Source organism: Mustela lutreola, chromosome 9 (assembly GCF_030435805.1).
Source record: "Mustela lutreola isolate mMusLut2 chromosome 9, mMusLut2.pri, whole genome shotgun sequence".
NCBI lineage: Eukaryota > Metazoa > Chordata > Mammalia > Carnivora > Mustelidae > Mustela > Mustela lutreola.
Window position 1 is genome coordinate 23463858 of NC_081298.1, and position 21486 is coordinate 23485343.

At 42.0% G+C, this 21486-nt stretch overlaps 1 protein-coding gene across 1 annotated transcript in view; it reads left to right on the forward strand.

Moving 5' to 3' along the window:
* Window positions 1–21486, forward strand: part of TRPC4AP (transient receptor potential cation channel subfamily C member 4 associated protein) — a 72692-nt gene that overhangs the window by 40545 nt on the left and 10661 nt on the right. Inside the window, exons 8-10 of the mRNA XM_059133441.1 lie at window positions 4802–4987; window positions 15779–15945; window positions 20752–20883. Coding sequence (XP_058989424.1) covers window positions 4802–4987; window positions 15779–15945; window positions 20752–20883 — 485 coding nt within the window. The remainder of the gene's footprint in view (window positions 1–4801; window positions 4988–15778; window positions 15946–20751; window positions 20884–21486) is intronic.

A 21486-nucleotide genomic window follows, 5' to 3' on the forward strand; every position in this document is an offset into this window, starting at 1 on the left:
CTAAATACTTTTAAATAGAGGCATGTATAATAATCATCTCAGGCTGCCATAACCAGGTACCATAACTGGGTGGCTTAAACAACAGAAGTTCATTTTCTCCCCCATCTGGAGGCTAGAGGTTCACCATCAGGGTGCCATTAGCATTGGTTTCTGGTGAGGCCTCCCTTCCTAGCTTGTGGGCGTCTGCCTTCTCACTGTGTCCTCAGGTGGTCTTTCCTCTGTGTATGTACAAGAGAAAGGAACTTCTGGTATCTCTTCCTCATATAAGAAGACCAGCCCTGTTGGGTTAGGGCCCACTCTTAACAACCCCATTTAAATACCTCCCTAAAGGCCACCATCTCCAGATACATTCATATTATGAATTAAGGCTTCAACATACGAATTTGGGGGAGGGGACACAATTCGGACCATAAGAGTATGGAAAGGGGACATGCTTTTTTGTTTTGTTTTTCATAAGCTGTGGCTGTTTTCTTGCCCAGCAAAATGATTTATACTGTCTTCCTGGAGTGCATATAATAATAAAAATGTTAGGCTCTAACAAATTTTTGGATTTCTCAGAACTACTGGTTATTCTTCTGTCCATTCAGAGGGGAATAGATAGTTTCATCAGGGGGAAAAATCATTCAAGATTTTAGTCAGAAATGTGGATGAAACCACAGGCCAGATAATTATCAATTTGTAGGTGACATGAGCTAAGAAGCGCTGATTTCTGTCAGCTAGGACAGGATAGAATACAATAGATAGATAGAATCCTCTCAGCTGGAAAGCAGGGCCTAAACTGAAGAGAAAAGTTTATGGGAATATTTCAAAATACTGATGTGTTAACAAGTAGAGGGAAGGTCTGCTTTTGCAGAAATTCTCAGAAGTTGTGTTTCAGTGGTCAGCCAGTTTAATATTAACCAGTATTGTGGCTCACTGCCAGTAAGGCTGTGAGAGTTACAAGGACACTGTGACACTGGGTGCCAGTTCCCTGAGGTTATGTATAATTTGATGAGTATAATTAGGCCAATGATTTTTTTTCTAGGAGAGAGCCCCTAGCTTTCATCACTTTTTCAAGAGGTAGTTGATTCACAAAGGCTTAGGAATCTCCAGGGTGGGGATTGGAGTCTCAGAAGCTTTGAATGCTGGGCAGTCACATCTGAAGGGCTGTGTTGAGTACACAGAGTGGGAAGAATAGGTCTTAGGAACTGTCCTGTGAGGAACAGAGAAACTGCAGCCATTCATCCTGTGTAAAAGAGATTGAGAGTAAAAATCTAGCTTTGGGAGGATTTTCATGTAGAATCTACACCTTTATTTATTTTTGGAAAAAGGTAAGATATATATCTAAAAGTTTCTTAAATAATAATAAGAAGAGGGTGGGTATCTAGTAGAAAGTTTGTTCCCTTTTTTTTTTTTAAGATTTTTTATGTATTTATTTGACAGAGAGAGAGATCACAAGTAGGCAGAGAGGCAGGCAGAGGGAGATGGGGAAGCAGGCTCCCCTCCAAGCAGAGAGCCTGATGCGGGGTCGATCCCAGGACCCTGAGACCATGACCCGAGCTGAAGGCAGAGGCTTAAACCACTGAGCCACCCAGGCGCCCCTCACTTATCTTACAAAGCATTCTATTCCAGTACCTACAGAATTGTGTGATTCCTTTTCATAACTATATAGTATTCTAATATATGGGTATACCACAATTCACTAAACCATCCTTGATTGATGGAGATTTTGTTTATTTTAATATTTTTGTTCTTACAAATAACAGGCTTGTGTATGAAGTATGATGGGCTGGATATTTGCCTTTTACACTTTGATGGGTGTTGACAGATTAACCCTGCAAAGAACTTACCAGTTCATTTTCTCCCATCCCGTATACCATTCCCAGTCTAGGGCCTTTTTAAACTTCCTGATGTTTGCCAAGCCAGTAAGTAAAAAATGATATCTCAAAACAAAAAAGCTATCCCCGTGTATTTTTTTAATTATGGTGAATGTCACATAAACAAACCACTTAAAGTGAATAATTCAGTGGCATTTAGTACATTTACAGTGTGTGCAAGCACACCTCCATCTATTTTGAGAACATTTTCATCACCCCAGAAGGTAACTGCATACACATCAGATAGGTGAACTTCCCCATTCTCTCCAACCCTGGCAGCTACCTGCTTTGTTGTGGATGTCCCTGTTCTAGATAACAGGGACATCCTGTTCTATGTTATAAAGGGAATCCTGGAATACGTGACTTTTTGTATCCTGATGCTTTCACTTAGCGTGATGTTTTTGAGGTTCCTCTATGCTGTAGCTCATCAATGTTTCATTTCTTTTCGTGGCTGAATAATATTCATTATTTGTATATACCACAATTTGTTTAGTCATTCATCTGGTGATGGACATTTGGGTTGTTGCCCCGTTTTGGCAGTTGAAGCAGTGCTGCTGTGAATGTGTGTATATGAATTTGGCACCTGTTTTCAGTAATTTGTGGGTGTACTTAGGAGTGGAATTGCTGGGTCATGTGCTAATTCTACATTCAACTTTTTTTTTTTTTTTTTTACGATTTTATTTATTTGAGAGAGTAGGTGAGCACAATGGTGGGGCAGGGGGAGAGGGAGAAACAGATTCCCTGTGAGCAGGGAAACCACTGCATGTAGGACTCCATCCCAGGGCCCCAAGATTACACCCTGAGCTGAAGGCAGCCACTTAACTGACTGAGCCACCAGGCACCCCATGTTCAACTGTTTGAGGAAAAGTTAATTTTAATATAGTTTTAATTAGCTTCTTTTAAAAATGAGGTCAGGCAGTATAGTCACTTACTAATTTATAGAGGATGGAAAGGGGCCTAAGATTATTTGCTGAGCATTATGCTGGAGCTGAATTTGTATGACTTTGTATAATCCTAACTAATTTGTTGTAATTTATTTTATTTTTGAAGAATTTTCTCCTGTTTTTCTTTTGAATTTTACTTTAAAAATTTTCGTGTAAATTTTTCACACAGAGACAAGTATATGACAATATAACATCATAATGATACTTATTTCCCCATCACCTAGCTTTAACTGTCAGTGTCTCCTTTTTTTTTTTAAAGATTTTATTTATTTATTGGACAAACAGATCACAAGGAGGCAGAGAGGCAGACAGAGAGAGAGGGTGGGGAAGCAGGCTCTTTGCTGAGCAGAGAGCCCGATGCAGGGCTCGATCCCAGGACCCTGGGATCATGACCTGAGCTGAGGGCAGAGGCTTTAACCCACTGAGCCACCCAGGCACCCCGAGTGTCAGTGTCTCTTTATCTGTATCCCCATTCACTCCTTCCTACCTTACTTTGAATTATTTTGAAGCAAATCCCAGATATCATAAAATTTAACCTGCATATATTACAGTGTTCCCACAAGATAGGGACTCTTTTTAAAAGTGACTCCAATACCATATTATACCCCCCAAATTAATAATAATATTTTGGTATTATCAAATGCCTGTTTATTAATTTTCAGTTAGATGATGCATTCATGTGGTTCAAAAAAATCTACAGATTTAAAAAGGTGTTCATTGGGGGCGCCTGGGTGGCTCAGTGGGTTGAGCTGCTGCCTTCGGCTCAGGTCCTGATCTCAGGGCCCTGGGATCCAGTCCCACATCGGGCTCTCTGCTCAGCGGGGAGCCTGCTTCCTCTTTCTCTCTGCCTGCCTCTCTGCCTACTTGTGATCTCTCTCTGTCAAATAAATAAATAAAATCTTTTAAATAAATAAATAAATAAATAAATAAATAAATAAATAAGGTGTTCATTGAAAAGGTTTCCCCCACACTCTTATTTCCAGTGGCCTAATTCTCTTTGCCTTTGGTAGCCACTGGTGTTTTCTGTCCTTCCAGGAAGATTTATACATGTATAAGGAAATACATAGAGATGTTAACCCTTATTTTTAAAGAAGGTTAAATGATAGATCCATGATCTACCACCTGGATTTCCCTGCCTCTGCAGTGTATTATGTTCTCTTATGCTGATCAGAATTTCCATCTTACTGTTGTGAGCAAGATGAGATTAAGGGAAATAAGAGTTGTGAGTGATTATTCATTTTCTTTCTTTACCAAAAAAAAAAAGAAGCTCCTTTCTTTTTGCTAGTACATGTAGGACCTGTTTGTTACAGGAAAATCAAACCACAGAGAAGTAGTTTTAAAAGAAGCACTTATATCCTCCCCTACTCAGGAATGGCCACAGTAAACATCTTGTTGTATAGCTTTCATTCTTTACCTGTATATTATGTGGATATTTTAAAGAAGCAAATTTTTAAAGAAAATGGGCTTACACCAGTACTGTTTAATAATTTTTCCTCTAATAAGTAAAATTTAAACATTTTTTTGAGTCACTCTGTATAAAGATGTATGTTATTTTCAATGTCTGTTGTATTCTATTGTATTGGGATATTTTATGTTTAATTGATATGCTGTTGATGACCGTGAGTTATCTTTATCTTTTTGCTATTGTAGAATCCACATCATTGAATATCTTTGTACATGTGATTGATTATTTCCTTGCAGGAAATCTCCAGAAATGAGCCTCCTGGCTCAAAGACACACGGGTTTAAGAAATTAAAGTGATTTCAATTTCTTTCCCCCACCAGTACATGTAAAAGAGTCTGTTTCCCTGCACCTGGTATCAAACTTGTTTCTCTAACTTAAGTACTATTTTACTTGGCTTAGCATTTCATTTTGCAAAGAAACTCTGACTAGCTACTGTCAAAATCATTCCTATCATGTAGATCAAGAACAGGCTCATTGTTCAAGGTTTTAGAGCTGTTTCTGTTTTGAAAATGCATTCCTTTGTTCTCTCCTTGGCAGCGGCCCTTCTCAGCATCCCCGGCTTTGTTGAGCGACTTTGCAAGCTTGCAACCCGAAAGGTATCAGAGTCAACCGGCACAGCTAGCTTCCTTCAGGAGCTGGAGGAGTGGTACACATGGCTAGACAATGCTTTGGTGCTGGACGCCCTGATGCGAGTAGCGAATGAAGAATCCGAACACAATCAAGGTACTTGGAGTGGGTTTTCTGTGAGGTGGGGATCTTTCCCTTAGGCGCCTGGAGCCATTCTTGACCTCTTTTCCAATGAGGATTAATTGAAATTTGCTCAAAGTAGACTTTTCCTCAGGAAAGTCCTAGATCATAACTGTTAAGACACTTTTGAAAGCTAGTGACAGAAACTTCTTTGAACTCTCTGAGAGTGGACCTGAAAGAAGGGCAAAGGGATTGGCCGGTTCCAATAACTAGAGCATTCTTAGGAACTCAGAGAGTGCTCTCCAAGTCTCTTCATTCTCCATGGTTCCGGTATTCTCTTCTCTACTCCGATGAGTAGACTTCTAGTTTCAGCAACAGCTTCCTGGTGAAGGGCTCTGGCCCATCTTGGGTCAGATGCTCAACCCTTAAACATTTGACTCTGGCCAGCAGGATGGGGTCCGATTGTACAAATAGAGGAATTCTCATTGTAAAAGTGAAGAGGAGTTCTGTTTCCAGGAGGGCAGTGTGTGGAGCTCTGTGGACCTGTTCTCTACGGCAACTATAAACAAAACCTATAAACAAAAAAACCATCCGTGTAAAGTCTGTGAAAGTTGTTCTAAGGGTTTACAATAAATGAGGAGATCCTCCAGACAATCTGCTAAAATTCAGAACAGTGAGAGTCTGTGACATTTGAAGTCCTGCATGTTGGAAGTTCCACCGTGGGCAGGTGTGGCCAAAAGGGTACAACCCTCAACAGGGGACAGGATTTCCAAACAAGGAATATGGTTTCTCACCATTGACGAGGAGGGCAGACCACCAGCTTTTCTCATCCCCTCCAGTTCCAGATTGAAGAGGTTGAATTCTTGATGAGTGTATCCTACAGGCCAGGGACTCCCTGCCCCAACTTTATTGAGATACCATAGATTTATAACCTTGTGTAAGTTTAAAGTGTGTAGCATGTTAATTTGATACATTTATATATTGCAAAATGACTATCAGCAGAGCATTAGCCCCTCATTCATCACATAATTATCATTTTTTTGGTGGTGAGAACGTTTAAGATCCGCTTTTTTATTAGCATCATTCAGATATTACTAGCTATAATCACCACGCAGTACATTGGATGCCCAGAACTTGTTAATTTTAGAACTGAAAGTGTATACCCTTTGACCACTATCTTCCTATTTCTCCCAACCTCTCTGGTAACCAGCGTTCTATTTCTCTGAGTTTGACTTATTTAGATTCCACATATTAGTGATATTACACAGTATTTGTCTTCCTCTGACTTATTTCATTTAATTCGCTTATTTCACATAATGCCAGGGGCCCCTTTCCCCCGCCTGCCTCTGTACTACACTCAGTGCAGAAGCTGTGCCCGAGGCCTGGCAAGCAAGAATTCTGTGACCCTGTTGCCCTTGCCTCAACCCACTTGTAGGACAGAGAGATTCCATGTGAGGATCTCCATGCAGCATGCAAGCTGAGAAGGCTTAGAGTCTGCTGACCTTGCTCAGAGTAGTGGCACCAGAAGAGTGCCAGGAGGAGAATTAATAGGTAAGAACAGAAAGTAGGGAAGTTCAAAGCTAAGGGTGTTCTCAAAAACAGTGTAGATTTTGGTGGTAAGCAAATAAAAGGAGGCTGTTAGCTCTTAAGTGAGAACAAAAAGCTAAACAATAGGCTTAATATAGTTTACCCCCAAGAACCAGGCAGACAACTTAGCAGAGTTCTTCTGAGATCAAAACCAACTCAGACTCAAAAACTACCTTTGCCCAATTTTAATTGGATTAGACTTTGGAGTGCTTTATGCCCCAAGGCATTGTCAAAAGTAGAGCGTTCAGCCAGCAATTAGTGGAGTCTGACAGCTGGGTTTCATACCAGATGAGGCAGAAATCTTAACAGAGAGATCAAGGGAAGAGCCATAGAGAGCCCTGCTAAAACACCGTCATCCAGGGAGACTGTAAACATACCCACGGCTGCACACACTGAGACAAAACACCAAAGTCCTCCCTAGGCCATGGAGAAATAGATTTCACTGAAATAAGCTCCCAGGTCACTGAAGAAATGAACAAAGAAATAACAACAAGCCCTGAAAAGAGGGAAGGAGAATCAGAGTTGCTGAATTATTTACTTAAAATGTCATTTTTTTAATAAAATTGGGGATATGCAAAGAAAGTACAGCCCATACACAGAAGAAAACAGGCAACAGAAGTTGCTTGTGAGACAGCCCAGAAAGCAGTTCTAAGAGACTTCAGAGTACCCAATATAAGGTTGGCCAAAGAACTAAAGGAAGCTATGCTTAAAGAAGTAAAAGAGGGGCCACCTGGGTGGCTCAGTCAGTTAAGCATCTGCCTTTGGCTGAGGTCATGATCCCAGAGTCTTGGGATTGAGTGGCACATCAGGCTCTTTGCTTGGTGGGGAGTTTGCTTCTCCCTCTGCCTCTGCCCCCCCCCCCCTCTCATTCTCTCTCTCTGACAAATAAAAATTTTTAAAAAAAGAAGAGAAGCTAAAGAATCTGTGACTACATCAGATTGAGAATATCAGTAAAGAGATAGGAGATAGAAAAAAGAGCCAGATGGAAGTCCTGTGGTTTATTAAATTCTAAGTAACTGGAGTGAAAAACTCACTGAAAGGAGCAAGAAGAATGTTTGAAGAAATAGTGGCTAAAAACTTCCCAAATTTGAAAAGCATTAATGTACACGTCTGAGAAGCCCAAAGAACTGGAAGTAACATAAACTCCGAGATTTACACCCAGACGCATCATGATAAAAATGTTGGAAGACAAAGAGAAAATCTTGGAAGTAGCAAGAGAAAAACAACTCCTGTGTTCAAGAATATCTCAGTAAGATTGATCGCCGACTTCTCAGAAATAACAGAGGTCAGAAAGCAGTGAGATAACCTATTCAGAGTGCTAAAAGAAAAAAAACTCTGAGCAGCAAAACTTTCTTTCTGAAACATAGGTGAAATAAAGAAATTGCTAAACAAAAAGAGAATTTGTTACTGATACCTCTGCCTTTTGAGAAATACCAAGGGAATTTCTTCAGGCTGAAAGCAAGTGACCTCAGACAGTAATTTAAATCTACACAGAACAGCAAGGAGCATTACTGCAGGCAATTACATAATCATAAAAGACAATATAAATGCCCATTTCTTCTTCTTTCATTAACGAATTTAAAAAGCGGTTAGGTAAAACCATAGGTTTATAATACATTGTTGAATCTGTGACATACAGAAATATACTTGAGACAGTAACAGCACAAAGAAACTTTGTGGGACCAAATTTTTTGGGATCTTGGGCAGGATCAAGAGTTGTATTGCAGTAAGGAAATTATATGAGATGGTAACTTGAATCAACGCTAATCAATGAGGAGAACTAAAATGGTAAGAGGATCAATATAACAAACTCTATTAATATTTACTTTCTTCCCTCAGCTTCTTGAACAGACATTATAAGTAATCATTAGTTACAACACAGTATTGTGTAATAATGCATGCAACGTATTGTAAAATAAATTGTTTGATGGTTAGCATCTTAAATGTAGAATGTGTAACAATAATAGCACAGAAAAGGGAGAAGGAATAGAGTTGTGTAGGAACTCTGGAATTAGTATAAATCTGGAAAGATTCTGTCAAATTAAAATGTATGTGGCAAACCCTATAGCAACTGCAAAGAAAGTAACTTTAAAAATACAGTGAGGAAGTCATTAAAGGAATTACAGTGTTATACCAGAAAATATTCACTTACTACAAAAGAAAGTATTATAAGAGAAATAGGGGAATTATAAGACACATGAGATAATGTAGAAAACAAAAATTAAAAAGGCAGAAGTAAATCCAGCTCTATCAGTAATAACCTTGAATATGAATGGATTAAAGCAGTTCATCCAAAAAACAGATTAGTCATATTGGATTTTTTTTTTTAAAAGATCCAGTTGTTATGCAGCCTGCAGGAGGCATACTTTCTTTTCTTTTTTCCTTTTTTTTTTTTTAAGTAGGCTCTACACTCAATGTGGGGCTTGAACTCAGGTAACCTTGAGATCAGGAGTTTTTCTGACTGAGCCAGGCAGGTACTCCCCAGGAGGCAAACTTCGTATTCAAAGATAGAAATAGGTTGAAAGCAAAGGATAGAAAAAGATTTGTCCTGCAAAGAGCAACCATAAGAAAGCCGAAGTGGCTGATACTGAAAAAGACTTCATTTATTTTTTTAAAAAGATTTTATTTATTCATTTGACAGACAGAGATCACAAGTAGGCAGAGAAGAGAGAGGAGGAAGCAGGCTCCCTGCTGAGCAGAGAGCCCAACAGAGGGCTCAATCCCAGGATCCTGAGATCATGACCTGAGCCGAAGGTAGAGGCTTTAACCCACTGAGTCACCCAAGTGCCCCCTGAAAGAGACTTTAAAGCAAAAAATGTTATGAGAGACAAAAAGGACATTTTATAATAACAAAAGTATTAGTCTGTTAAGAAGACGTAACAGTTATAAACATATATCTAACAACAGAGAAAAAAAAAGCAAAAACTAACAGATTTGAAGAGAGAAATAAGAAGACCAGAGGTAGTGGTTGGAGCCTAGAAAATCCCACTTCGAGTAATGGAGCAGCAAACAACTATACAGAGGATCGAGAAGGAAACAGAAGACGTGAGCAGCAAGTAAACTGCCTAGACTTACTAGATGCATTTAGAACACACCACCCAACCCCCGCGGAATGCATATTCTTCTCATGTGCACATGGAACCTTCTCCAGCATAGACTAAAAAGCCTCAGTAAGGGGAAAAGGATTAAGATTGTACAAACCATGTATTTCAGCCACAGTGGAGTGATATTAGCAATCAGATGTTAGAAACCAGGGAAATCAGTAATACACTTCTAATTAACCAGTGGTTCTGAGACAGAATCACAAAGAGCATTAAAAGATACCTTGAGACATCGGAGAAAGACAACTATCATGTGATCTCCCTGATATGAGGAAGTGGAGATGCAACGTAGGGGGTTTGTGGGGTAGGAAAAGAATAAATGAAACAAGATGGGATCGGGAGGGAGACAAACCATAAGAGACTCTTAATCTCACAAAACAAACTGAGGGTTGCCGGTGGGGAGGAGGGTAGGAAGAGGGTGGTGGAGTTATGGACATTGGGGAGGGTATGTGCTATGGTGAGTGCTGTGAAATGTGTAAACCTGGTGATTCACAGACCTGTATCCCTGGGGCTAATAATACATTATGTGTTAATTTAAAAAAAAAAATTTTTTTTAAAGATACCTTGAGACAAATGAAAACGAGGAGACAACATACAGAACTTAAGGAATACAGCTGAAGCCTGCTGATAAGGGAGAAGTCTTTAGTTATAAATGCCTACATTTTAAAAAACTGACAAAATGAAATCCCAAGTCAGTGGCTTAATTTTCTTCTCCTTAAGTTATTGAAAAAAAAAGAGGCAAGCTCTACTCTCAAAGCAAGCAGATAGAAAGAATGATAGAATTGGCATAGAAATTAATGAAACAGAGCATAGAAAACAATAGAGAAAATCTGCAAAAACCAATAGTTCATTCTTTGAAAGGGTCAACAAAATTAACCTTGAGTTTCACTGACCAAGATTAAAAAAAAAAAAAAGACAAGATTGAAACTACAAAAACCAGGAATGAAAGAGAGGACATGACAACCAAGCTTACAAAGCTAGAAAGGACTCAGAGAATACCATACACATTTGTGTGCCAGCAAACTAGACAGCTTGGATGAAACAGACAGCTGATAAGAAAGACAAAAATCCTGCAGCTGACTCAAGACGAAAGAAAATCTGAATAGACCTATAACAAGTAATTTGAATTAGTATGGTTTCACTGGTGAATTATGCCAACCATTTAAAGAAGAATTAACACCAGTATGTCACAGACTTCCACAAAATAGAAGAAGAGGAAACACTTCCCAACTCATCTTATGAAGTCATTATTAACCTGATACCCAAACCAAAGACACTACAAGGAAAGCACAGACCAATATCTCTTATGAATATAGATGTAAAAATTCCCAAGAATATACTAGTAAACCAAATACAGCAATGTACAAAGATTAAACACTTGACCATGTATATATATATGTATAAGTAGGATTTATTCAGGGTTGATTCAATAAGAATCAGTTGATGTATACCTTGTTTCAGTAGAACAAAGGACAAAAATTTACATGATCATTTTAGTAGATGCAGAAATGCCTCACACAAAATCCAGCATGCCTTCCTGATAAAAACACTCCAACTAGGAATAGGAAGGAATTGCCTTAGTCTGTTAAAGAAAATCTACGAAAACCCACACCCAATGTACTTCATAGTACATTGACACTGAAATCTTTTCAACTAAGACACAGGCACAAGACAAGAATGCCTGCTTCTGCCACTTTGGCTTAATGCTCTGTTGGGGGTTCTGGATAGGTAGTTAGTCAAGATAGAGAAAATAGAAACCATCCGGATTAGGAAGAAGTTAAACTGTGTTTCTTAGGAGAGGACATGATCTTTTTTTTTTTTTTTAAGATTTTATTTATTTATTTGACAGAGAGAGATCACAAGTAGGCAGAGAGGCAGGCAGAGAGAGAGAGAGAGGAGGAAGCAGGCTCCCTGCTGAGCAGAGAGCCCGATGCGGGACTCGATCCCAGGACCCTGAGATCATGACCTGAGCCGAAGGCAGCGGCTTAACCCACTGAGCCACCCAGGCGCCCCGACATGATCTTATTTAGGGAAAAACCTAAGGAATCCAGTCCCATGAAACTAATAAGTGAGTTAAGAAAAGTTTCAGAATACAAGGTCAGTATACGTAATTGTGTTTATATACAGTAGCAATGAACAAACCAAAATGAAATTAAGAAAACAATTTCGTATACAAAAGCATCAAAAAGAGTCAAAAGCTTAGGGATAAATTTAACAAAGAAATGCAAAACTGACACTCTGAAAATTGCAGAACATCTTCAATATTGAAAGAAATGAAAGAGGACCTAAATAAACGTAAAGATACTCGTGTTCATGGGTTGGAAGGCTTGGTATTGTTAAGGTTCATACTCCACATGTTGAGCTATACGTCTGTCTACAGATTGGGCACAGTCCCTTGTCAAAATCCCAACTGGCTTCTTTGCAGAAATGGACTAGCTACAAAGCATATGTCTAATAATAATTAATAGTTATAAGGGACTGAATCTGGAATTTGTAAAGAACTCCTACAGCTCGATGATCTAAAGACAATGCACTTCGAAATGTGGGCATAGGACCTAAATAGGCATTTCTCTACGGCAGGTGACCAGATAGCCAATAAACACATTAAAAAGATGCCCAACATCATTAATCGTCAGAGAAATGCAAATCCAAACCACAATCACATACTACTTCATACCTGCTAGGATGCCTATCATCAAAAGATAGATGATGGCAAGTGTTGGCACAAGGATGTGAAGAAATCAGAATCCTCGCTCTCTGTTGGTGGGCGTGTAAAGTGGTCGGCCATTTTGGGAAACAGTCTGGCAGTTTTCGAACAGTTCCTCAAAAGGCTAAACAGAGTTGCCATATGACCCAGAAGTTCCAGTCCTAGTTATGTTTTCAAGAGAAATGAGAACATATTGACGTAAAAACTTCCACATGAGTACTCACAGCTGCAGATTTATAGTAATCAGTATCTGAAAACCACCCAAGTGTTCATCAGCTGGTAACTGGATAAGAGAATGTGGTCTGTGCATACAGTGCAGTGTTCCTCTGCGATCTGAAAAATGGAGTCCTGACACATGCTACCCCGAGTGAATCTTGAAACCATCGTTCTAAGTGAAAGAAGCTGGGCATGAAGGGTCACATATGTGATTCCGTTTATATGAAATGTCCCAAACAGGCAGTTCCATAGAGCCAGAAAGTACTTTAGTGGATGCCTAGGGATGAGGGGTTTGGTGGTGAACGGGGATTGGCTGCCAGTGAGTGAAGGATTTCTTTTTGGGGTGACAAGATGCTCTAAAGTCAGTTGTAGTGATGGCTACACAGCTCTGTGAATATGCTAAAAACCACTGAATCGTACACTCCAAGTGGGTGAATTGTATGTGAATTGTAGCCCAAAGCTGTTTAAAAAAAAAAAAAAAAAGAGTGCCTGTGCCCCAATATGGACATAAAGTTGGAGACCCCTTGAATCAGTTTGTGGCACTGAAGAGATTTGGGGGGCAGCATTGGCCTCTCAAACTAGTTTGCCCAGCCTCATCCTTGGGAATGAACCTTGTTGCTAAGCTCTGGCCATCGCTTTAAGAACTGCATTTTAAAAAAAAAAAAACTTAACCAAAGACTTCCTTGTCTGGCCTGTGCAAACCAGGCACCGAAGACTGGCAGTTCCTCGGGGTTGAGTCCAAGCTGCCTGTGTTTCTGTTTCTCCACAGACATTTATTACTGAGGAGGGCTTGTGTGCCATTTGCTGTGCCTGCTCCTCCCGTAGACTTCCTGTCCTGCAGTCGCCCCCGATCCCCCTGAGCTGGGTGACAAGGACGCTGAGGCTCTCGAGGCCACGCAGCAAGTGTGCCGTGGAGGCAGGATCTACATGATAGCTCTTCTCAGTCTCTCCACAAATGAGTTGACTCTTAAACTGTTCTGGGAGCTGGGCCAAGGAGTCCCAACATGGAAATTGAGTAATTATGATTTTTCTCCCAACATGCAGGCAAATACATGTTTTTTGAGATAGCATTTTCTCAGTTCGGTTCTCTCCAGTAAATTTTTCTTAAGTCTTTGCTCACTGCCATTTTTAGTTGCAGATGAAAAGGAAAAAAACCAAGTAGCAAGCGAGCATTTGCAGAAAAAACGCAAGTGTTTTGTTTCTATTTAACATACACTCACGTGTTCTTGACGTGTGCCGGGTATTGCTTGCAGTGCTTTGAATATACTAAATCCTTTCATCTTGGCATCATGGGTAAGATCGGTACTGTTGCCGTCATCCCAGTTTTACAGGTGAGGACAGATACTGAAGCAGAGTGACATCCACCGGTTTGCCCAAGGCCACCCAGCTGGTGAAGAGCAGAGCTGGGGTTCAGACCTAGCGGCCTGGCTCAGGGGCTGTGCTCTTTTTTTTTTTTTTTTTTTTTTAATTTTTTATTTATTTAATTTATTTGATAGAGATTACAAGCAGGCAGAGAGGCAGGCAGAGAGAGGGGGAAGCAGGCTCCCTGCTGAGCAGAGAGCCCAAAGCGGGACTCGATCCCAGGATGCTGATCATGACCTGGGCTGAAGGCAGAGGCTTTAACCCACTGAGCTACCCAGGCGCCCTGGGGCTGTGCTCTTGAGTCCTGTGCCACGCTGCCCCTCAGTCTTCCTCACCCCACGACTGGTCGTCTCCCAGCATTGTGACTTTGTATTAGTGCCATAATATGGCTGGAAAAAATAGTCCCACGTCTGTAGGGCAGAGTTGCTAGGGTTCTTGAGGCATGGTATCACCCTGCAGAAGTCACCAGACTTGCGCGTGCTCCTTACCCAAATATGATTTGATAACCACTGCTCTGCTCCATGTGGTTTTTCTGGCCCTTTGCCAAAGGCCTCTAAGGGCAGCAGTTCCAGTGGGAGCTTGGAAGCATCTTAATATTTACTGCTTCATTCTTTCACCTTAAAGATGAAGAAAACTGAGGGGACATAAACCCTAAGTACTTCTGACTCTGACCAGTGCTCTTTTAAAATAATAGAGACCTAAAAAAATAAAATAAAAATAAAAAGGACCTAAGAGGGAGGCTTCCCAAGAACCAGGTGCTGGGCTTTTCTTGTGTTCTCATTCACTCCTCACAGCTACCCTAGCCACCCCCGGCAGCACTGCCGTCCCCGGCCTTCTACAGGGCAGTTCGAGGCCTTGTGAGGAGGTAACTGGCCCAGTGTCACACAGCTAACAAGTTGTAACTCCAGAACCCTCAGCCTCTAGCACTTGCTGCCTTCCTGTGATTTCACCTCACCAGCCTGCGTGAGTCACTGAGACTTGTTTGTTAACAGGGTAGTAGAATAAATGGGATGCTTGACTAATGCCCAAAACACGATATCTGGCACATATCAGGTGTTCCAGAAATACGACTTAGCTGCTGCCGTTGTTACTAATAATGAAACTGGGTAACATGGTCTGTGAGTAGATGATGCGTTTGTCTGTGTCACTCATAGTGATGGTGGTGCCCAGTCTGCCTTAGAAAGTTGTACCTTAGAAAACTTTCTAAAGTTCTTGGAAAAAACAGGAGAAAAGAAGTCTCGGAGAAGGATCCCTCTGTCTTTCAGCAGTGCCTCCTCGTAGAATTGAGGCAGAGGAACCATAGACTTAGAGTCATTTGTGACCCGAAGAGAGTTAGGCACAATTGGTGGCTTAGGGAAGTGGGCACTTGGGCGTGGGGCACTCGCTGATGGTGGCGGGATAAGGGATGCATCCCGTCACTGCGTTGGCTGCATCAGAGCATTTCGAATGTGTTAAAGTTGATGAAATACAACGAAACTGCAGTCGATTTTCCCCCCTTTTTTTGTTGAGGTATAATTGACATACAACATTATATTAGCTTCAGGTGTACAACATAGTGGTTCGATATTTGCATATAGTGCCAAATGATCACTGCTGTTAGCCTAGTTAACACCTGTCCCCATACTATAGAATTTTTTTCCTTAAAATGCACAGAGTCAGTTTTTCTAAGTTTCTAAGCTTGCCTGGCCCTTGGGGAGCTGGAGGGGATTTTGTGGCTTTCAAAGTCTCTGGCATGGCCTCAGGGGCCAGTCCAATGGCTCTGTTACCTCAGGTCTGTCCAGACTGGCTTTGAGGGGCAGAAACATGTTTCCTCACAAGCAGTGACTCAATCTTCTCTCTTGGTGGCTGTCCCAGCCTCCATTGTGTTCCCTCCCCCAGGGGCCTCTGAGGAGAATGGCCTGCCTCACACTTCCACCAGGACCCAGCTGCCGCAGTCGATGAAGATTATGCATGAGATCATGTACAAACTGGAAGTGCTCTATGTTCTCTGTGTGCTGCTGATGGGGCGTCAGCGAAACCAGGTGGGCCCCTCCCCCACGTCTCAGAACAGGAGGAGCCACTTGCGTGCCACTACTGTGTCTGTAGCCCCGCTAGGCATGGGGCTCATTTTCATTCCCTCTGTTCTATGCATCAGGAAACTGGTCTCATTCCAGAGTCCAGAACCTTTTCCACCGTAGCTTGCCGTGGGGCAGCATTTCTGGGCAGAGCATTGGTTCCCAGGGCAGGAGCTGGTGGCTTGGCCATGTTACCAGACCTTGTTAATATGAAGAGTAAAGGTTACTGTGGCAAGGTGACTGCCCTGGAGATGTACTAGAGGACCTGCCAGTCCAGTGGGGGCTCAGGGTGAAGGCCAGAGCCCAGAGCTGTGTTGGATTACAAAAACTGAGCAACTTCAGGGGCTCCGGATATGCTGAGGTTCCCTGACCCTTGAAGCAGTTCTAACAGGGAGGAGCAAGGGTCTGTAACCTCCAAAGGGAGAAAGAGAGCCCTGGAACTATATAGTGCTCCTCTTCAAGATGGCAGAGAAATGGCCTTCTCCACCGGCCAATCATTGTCCTGTGGATGAGAAAAGGTAGGTGATGGGGGCGGGGCACTCAACAGTCCTTAAGCTCCTTTTTCAGTCGACACTGGACGGTCACAACAAACGGTCACAGTCATCCCCGTTTTGGACAGGGTAGCCAGGGAGGAGACTCACTGAAAAGTTGACATGCAGCATGGAGACGTTGTGAGGAACGTGAGGGGGCGGGGCACGCTGATACCCTGGCAGCCTACCTGGTAGAGGGAGCAAGTGCCGAAGTGGGAAGTGCCCCCCCCCACCCAGTGGGTTGGTGGGACAGTAGGGAACAGGCATCGAGGCAGAGGTGGGGAGGGACTGTGGGGGTCAGACCGTGTCGGGCTTTCATTGGCCATTTTCAGGACATCGTGGTGTTTCCTTCTGGCTGCTTTGTGGAAGAGATGATCGTAGCCAGGACCAGCATGTTGGTGGAAGGGGGTGGTGACAAGTTCTTGTGTTCTGGATATATTCTGAAGATAGAACAGATTGAATTTGCTGCAGGTTTGAATGTGGGCATGAGAGAGGGATTAAGGGTAACTTCTTTAACTTCTTCTAAGGTTTTTTTTGTTTTGTTTTTTTAAAGATTTTATTTATTTATTTGACAGAGATCACAAGTAGGCAGAGAGGCAGACAGAGAGAGAGAGAGGAGGAAGCAGACTCCCTGCTGAGCAGAGAGCCCAATGTGGGGCTGATCCCAGAACCCTGGGATCATGACCTTAACTGAAGGCAGAGGCTTTAACCCACTGAGCCACCCAGGCACCCTGTAACTTCTTCCAAGGTTTTTGGCCCAAGCAGGTGGGAGGATGGATTGGCCATTGACTGAGATGGTTAAGACTGTGAGTTAGGGAGTTGGGGGTGAGGGACAGAGGCATAGGGAGAAAGGTAAGGAATTTAGTTTGAACAAGTTAGGTTTGAAGTGTCTGTTAGAATTGGCATCTGAGGACGCTTGGTTGCTTTGCTCAGTTGGGCATCTGCCTTCGGCTTAGATCATGATCCTAGGGTCCTGGGATTAAGTCCCCCATCAGGTTCCTTGCTCAGCAGGGAGTCTGTTTCTGCCTCTCCCTCTGCCGCTTCCCCTGCTCATGCTCTCTCTCTCATAAATAAATAAATCTTAAAAAAAAAAAAAAAGTATTGGCCGGCACCTGGAGTATCTGTACCTGGAGTTAGGGGAGAGGTTGGGTCTAGAGCTAGAACTTTGGGGGTTGTCAGTATATGGTTGGTATTTAAAACCAGGACCATGGATGAGATATCTCCCTGACCTCCACAGTATCAAAGCTCCTTCCTTCAGCATGGAATATATATAGAAAATAATAGTCACTGTGCTTTACATGTGTTGAGTGCTTGTACCATTTTTGAGAAAATCTCACACTTATTCTTATTTGAATTTTCAAGTAGTTGGGAAGTTATAAAACAGGTGGTAATTCTCTGTCCCCTCACTTGCTGCTTGAGAAAACCCAGGTACAAAAAGGGGTGTGCTCTCAGGCTCTAGGCATCAGGAGGGCCAGGATTTAGACTCTGCTTCCATGACTCTGCCTTCTGTCCCCCCATGACTGTCCCCTGCTCCTTGAGCCTTCCTGTTACTAAGACTTTATGAATCAGTCATTGCGGTGTCTAGTTCTAAACTGCATGATTACAGCCGCTGCTTTCTTGGAAGGCCTATGGCCTGGCCGCCGGCCCCTGCTCACCCGAGAGCCAGTGTTAGGCTGTCGCGGCCTCATCTGCACAGTTGGCATTTACTGTGTTCCTCCTGTGTGCCCTGCACTGTGTGCACGCACCCCGCCGAGCCTGGGACAGCGAGGGGAAGGGTTTCCCTGGCCAGGCCTCCCAGAAGGCTCCTCATCAGAGTGCTTATTATTGGGCCATCAGGCCAAGTTGTCTGGCCAGTCTTGGCTAAGTTGAAATCACTAGACTGGAAACCTGCCCCAAATGTTAGGAGTTGCATTTGGTGCGAATGTAAATAATCCATCCAGTACTTCTTGTCCGTTAGGCCCTGGTCTTCCCCCACATTACTACACTAAATCCTTTCAGCAGCTTGGATATCCCTCATTTTCTGTCAGGGGACTCAGGCTCAAAGAAGAACGTTGCTCAGGGTCACGTCTTTGTCAGGTTCTGGTCTCCTGAGATAAACTCACAGCTGTGGTGGGTCCAGAAGGGTTGGGCTTTAGGATCAGAACACCTGAGGTAGGTAGGGTGACATTTCCACCACTGCCTTGCCCAGGTTGGTCCTGCTCAACTTCCCCTTCCCCTTGTAAAATGGGATTTAGTATGTACTGGTGCCTTGCTCAGGACTTTACGTATATATTCTGACCTTGTCCTTACAATAGCCCGGAGAAGAAGAAGTAATAGCTTAGTTTTCTATAAGAAAATTTTTTTTGATAGGTAAATAATTTACATAGTTCTATATTAAAATGTGTAAGTAAGTATCAGTGAAGCCTTTCTCCTCTCTGGTCCTGAACATTCTGGTTCTTCCATGAAGCATCTAAGTTTACCAGTTATTTATGTATCCTTCTAGAGACATTTTATGCTTATAATAAAGCAAATGTATTCCTCTTCCTTTTTTTTTTTTTTAACACAATCAGTAGTATAGCATGTACGTATTTGCTCTCTTGTTTTGTTGTTGTTTCTTTTTAAATATTTTTCTATTTATTTGACAGCATAAGCAGGGGAAGAAAGGCAGAAGGAGAGGGAGAAGCAGACTCCCCATTCAGCAGGGAGCCTGACACGGCTCGATCTCAGAACCTTGGTATCGTACCTGAGCCGAAGGCAGACACTTAACCAACTGAGCCACCCAGGCACCCCCATGTTTGCTTTCTTAATATTGAATCTTGGTGAATGTTCACTAAATGTGAAAAGGCTCAATTCTTTTTTACTGGTACGCTATACCCTTCTGAATGGATATACCATAATTTATGCAACTAATCCTCATTGATGGGGAATATAGCTTATATCTGTTCTTTTGGTATTGGAAATAATCCTACCATGAGCAACTTTATACATATGTCATTTAGTATATGGATCTGAGAATAAATTCCTAAAAGAATCGCTGCACAAAGGGACTATGTGTTTGTAATTTTTAGAGATATGACCAAAATGTCCTCCTTCCGCAGGTGGTACCCAGTACGCCCTCCCAGCAGCAGTGTGAGAGCAGGCCAAGGCCAAGCTCACCAGCACAGTGTTATAAAACTTTCTTCTTTACTAATCTGAAAAAGTGGTGGTGATTGGAATTTCTCTTATTATTATAAGTGAGGCTTATTACTTTCCATACATTGAAGAATATCTTCTATTTTCCGGTCTCTAGCCTTTGCCCATTTTTTCTGTAAGGTTGGTCTTTTAGTTTAAGATATTTGTAGGATTCCGGGTGCCTGGGTGGCTCCCTTGTCCAGCAGCTGCCTTCGGCTCAGGTCATGATCCTGGAGCCCCAGGATCAAGTCCCACACCGGGCTCCCTGCTTGATGGAGAGTCTGCTTCTCCCTCTGACTGCTCCCCTCTCATGCTCTCTCACTCTCTCAAATAAATAAAATAAAAATTTTTTTTTTTAAAAAGGAGAGATTTGTAGGATTCCTTAGAGAAGAAATTAGCTTTTTGCCCATGACTTGAGAGTCACAGTATGGACTTTGAGTCATGGTATGGACTTTGCTTATTGTGAATTTTGCCACAGAGCATTTTTAAAGGTTTACATGGTTGAATTGAATGGTTGTCTGTTTTGCCTTCTAGATTTACTTAATAGACTTACTACTTCAGAAAGTCTCTCTCATTGTGTGGTCATTTTTTAAAAAAATTCTTTGCGTATATTTTTCTAGGATATTTAGCATTTAATTTTTTTTTTTTTAAATGTTTATCTTGCCTCCAGTTGAAATTTATCCTACTCCGAAGCATGAGGGCTATTTTTATTTTTTAATGATATGAGGAGGGAACAAACTAGAAGGACTGAGAGATTTGATTAGGGTTATAAAGTTCATATGTGCTGGAGGTGGGAATCAAACCCAGGGCTCTCTGAATCCAAACTCGTGTTCTTAAAAGAGGACCCACCGTATAATATGTCTCCTAGGAGTATTGTGGGGAATGTGTGAGTGGAGAGTAAAAGTGTATCTGTGCATAGTGAGAGTGCAGTGAGGGGGTAGGCTAAGCGGGGGATTTTCTTTAAACCTCAGCAGTCCCTACTGACTGTCTCTTTCTTTGTCCTAAAGATTGTTTTGTACATGCCAGGCATGAGGCTTTGAGGGATATTTGCAGCGCGGTTGTTGTAATGCTTTTATCGTCCTACCCCATCCAGGTTCACAGAATGATCGCAGAGTTCAAGCTGATCCCTGGGCTCAATAATTTGTTCGACAAGCTGATTTGGAGGAAGCACTCAGCATCTGCCCTCGTCCTCCACGGTCACAACCAGAACTGTGACTGCAGCCCGGTGAGCAGGGGGCGTGGCAACAGATAAGCTTTACTTGAGTTCTTTCAAGATCTGCTGATGACCCTTTGAAATCTCGTTTTTTAATTTTTGAGTTTTAAAGATTTTATTTATTTAGAGAGAGAGAGAGAGCATGAGCAGAGAGGAAGGGCAGAGGGAGAGAGAGAAGCAGACTCCGCTGAGCAGGGAGCTCAGTGTGGGGCTCGATCCCACCCTGGGATCAGGACCTGATCTGAAGGTAGACACTTAACCGACTGAGTCACCCAGACACACACACACACACACACACACACACACCCCACACAATTTATATATATATATATATTTTTTTTTATTTTAAATTTAAAAATTTAAATTTTTTTAGATTTAAAAAAATTTTTAAATATATATATATTTTTTTTTCTAATTTATAAAGTCTGTATAATCCCATAAGTGGAAACCACCTTGGAGAAGGGTCTGCTCCTGCCCTTCCGCCTGTGCAGAAATCCTTTTGGAGGCCCTGTGACCAACTTTCTCTTGCATACCTCCAAAATGGGGCGCTCACTGTTCTCCAGGAAGGGTTCGCCACACCATGACCTAGTAGCAAGTTTCCCTTGTTTTGTACTC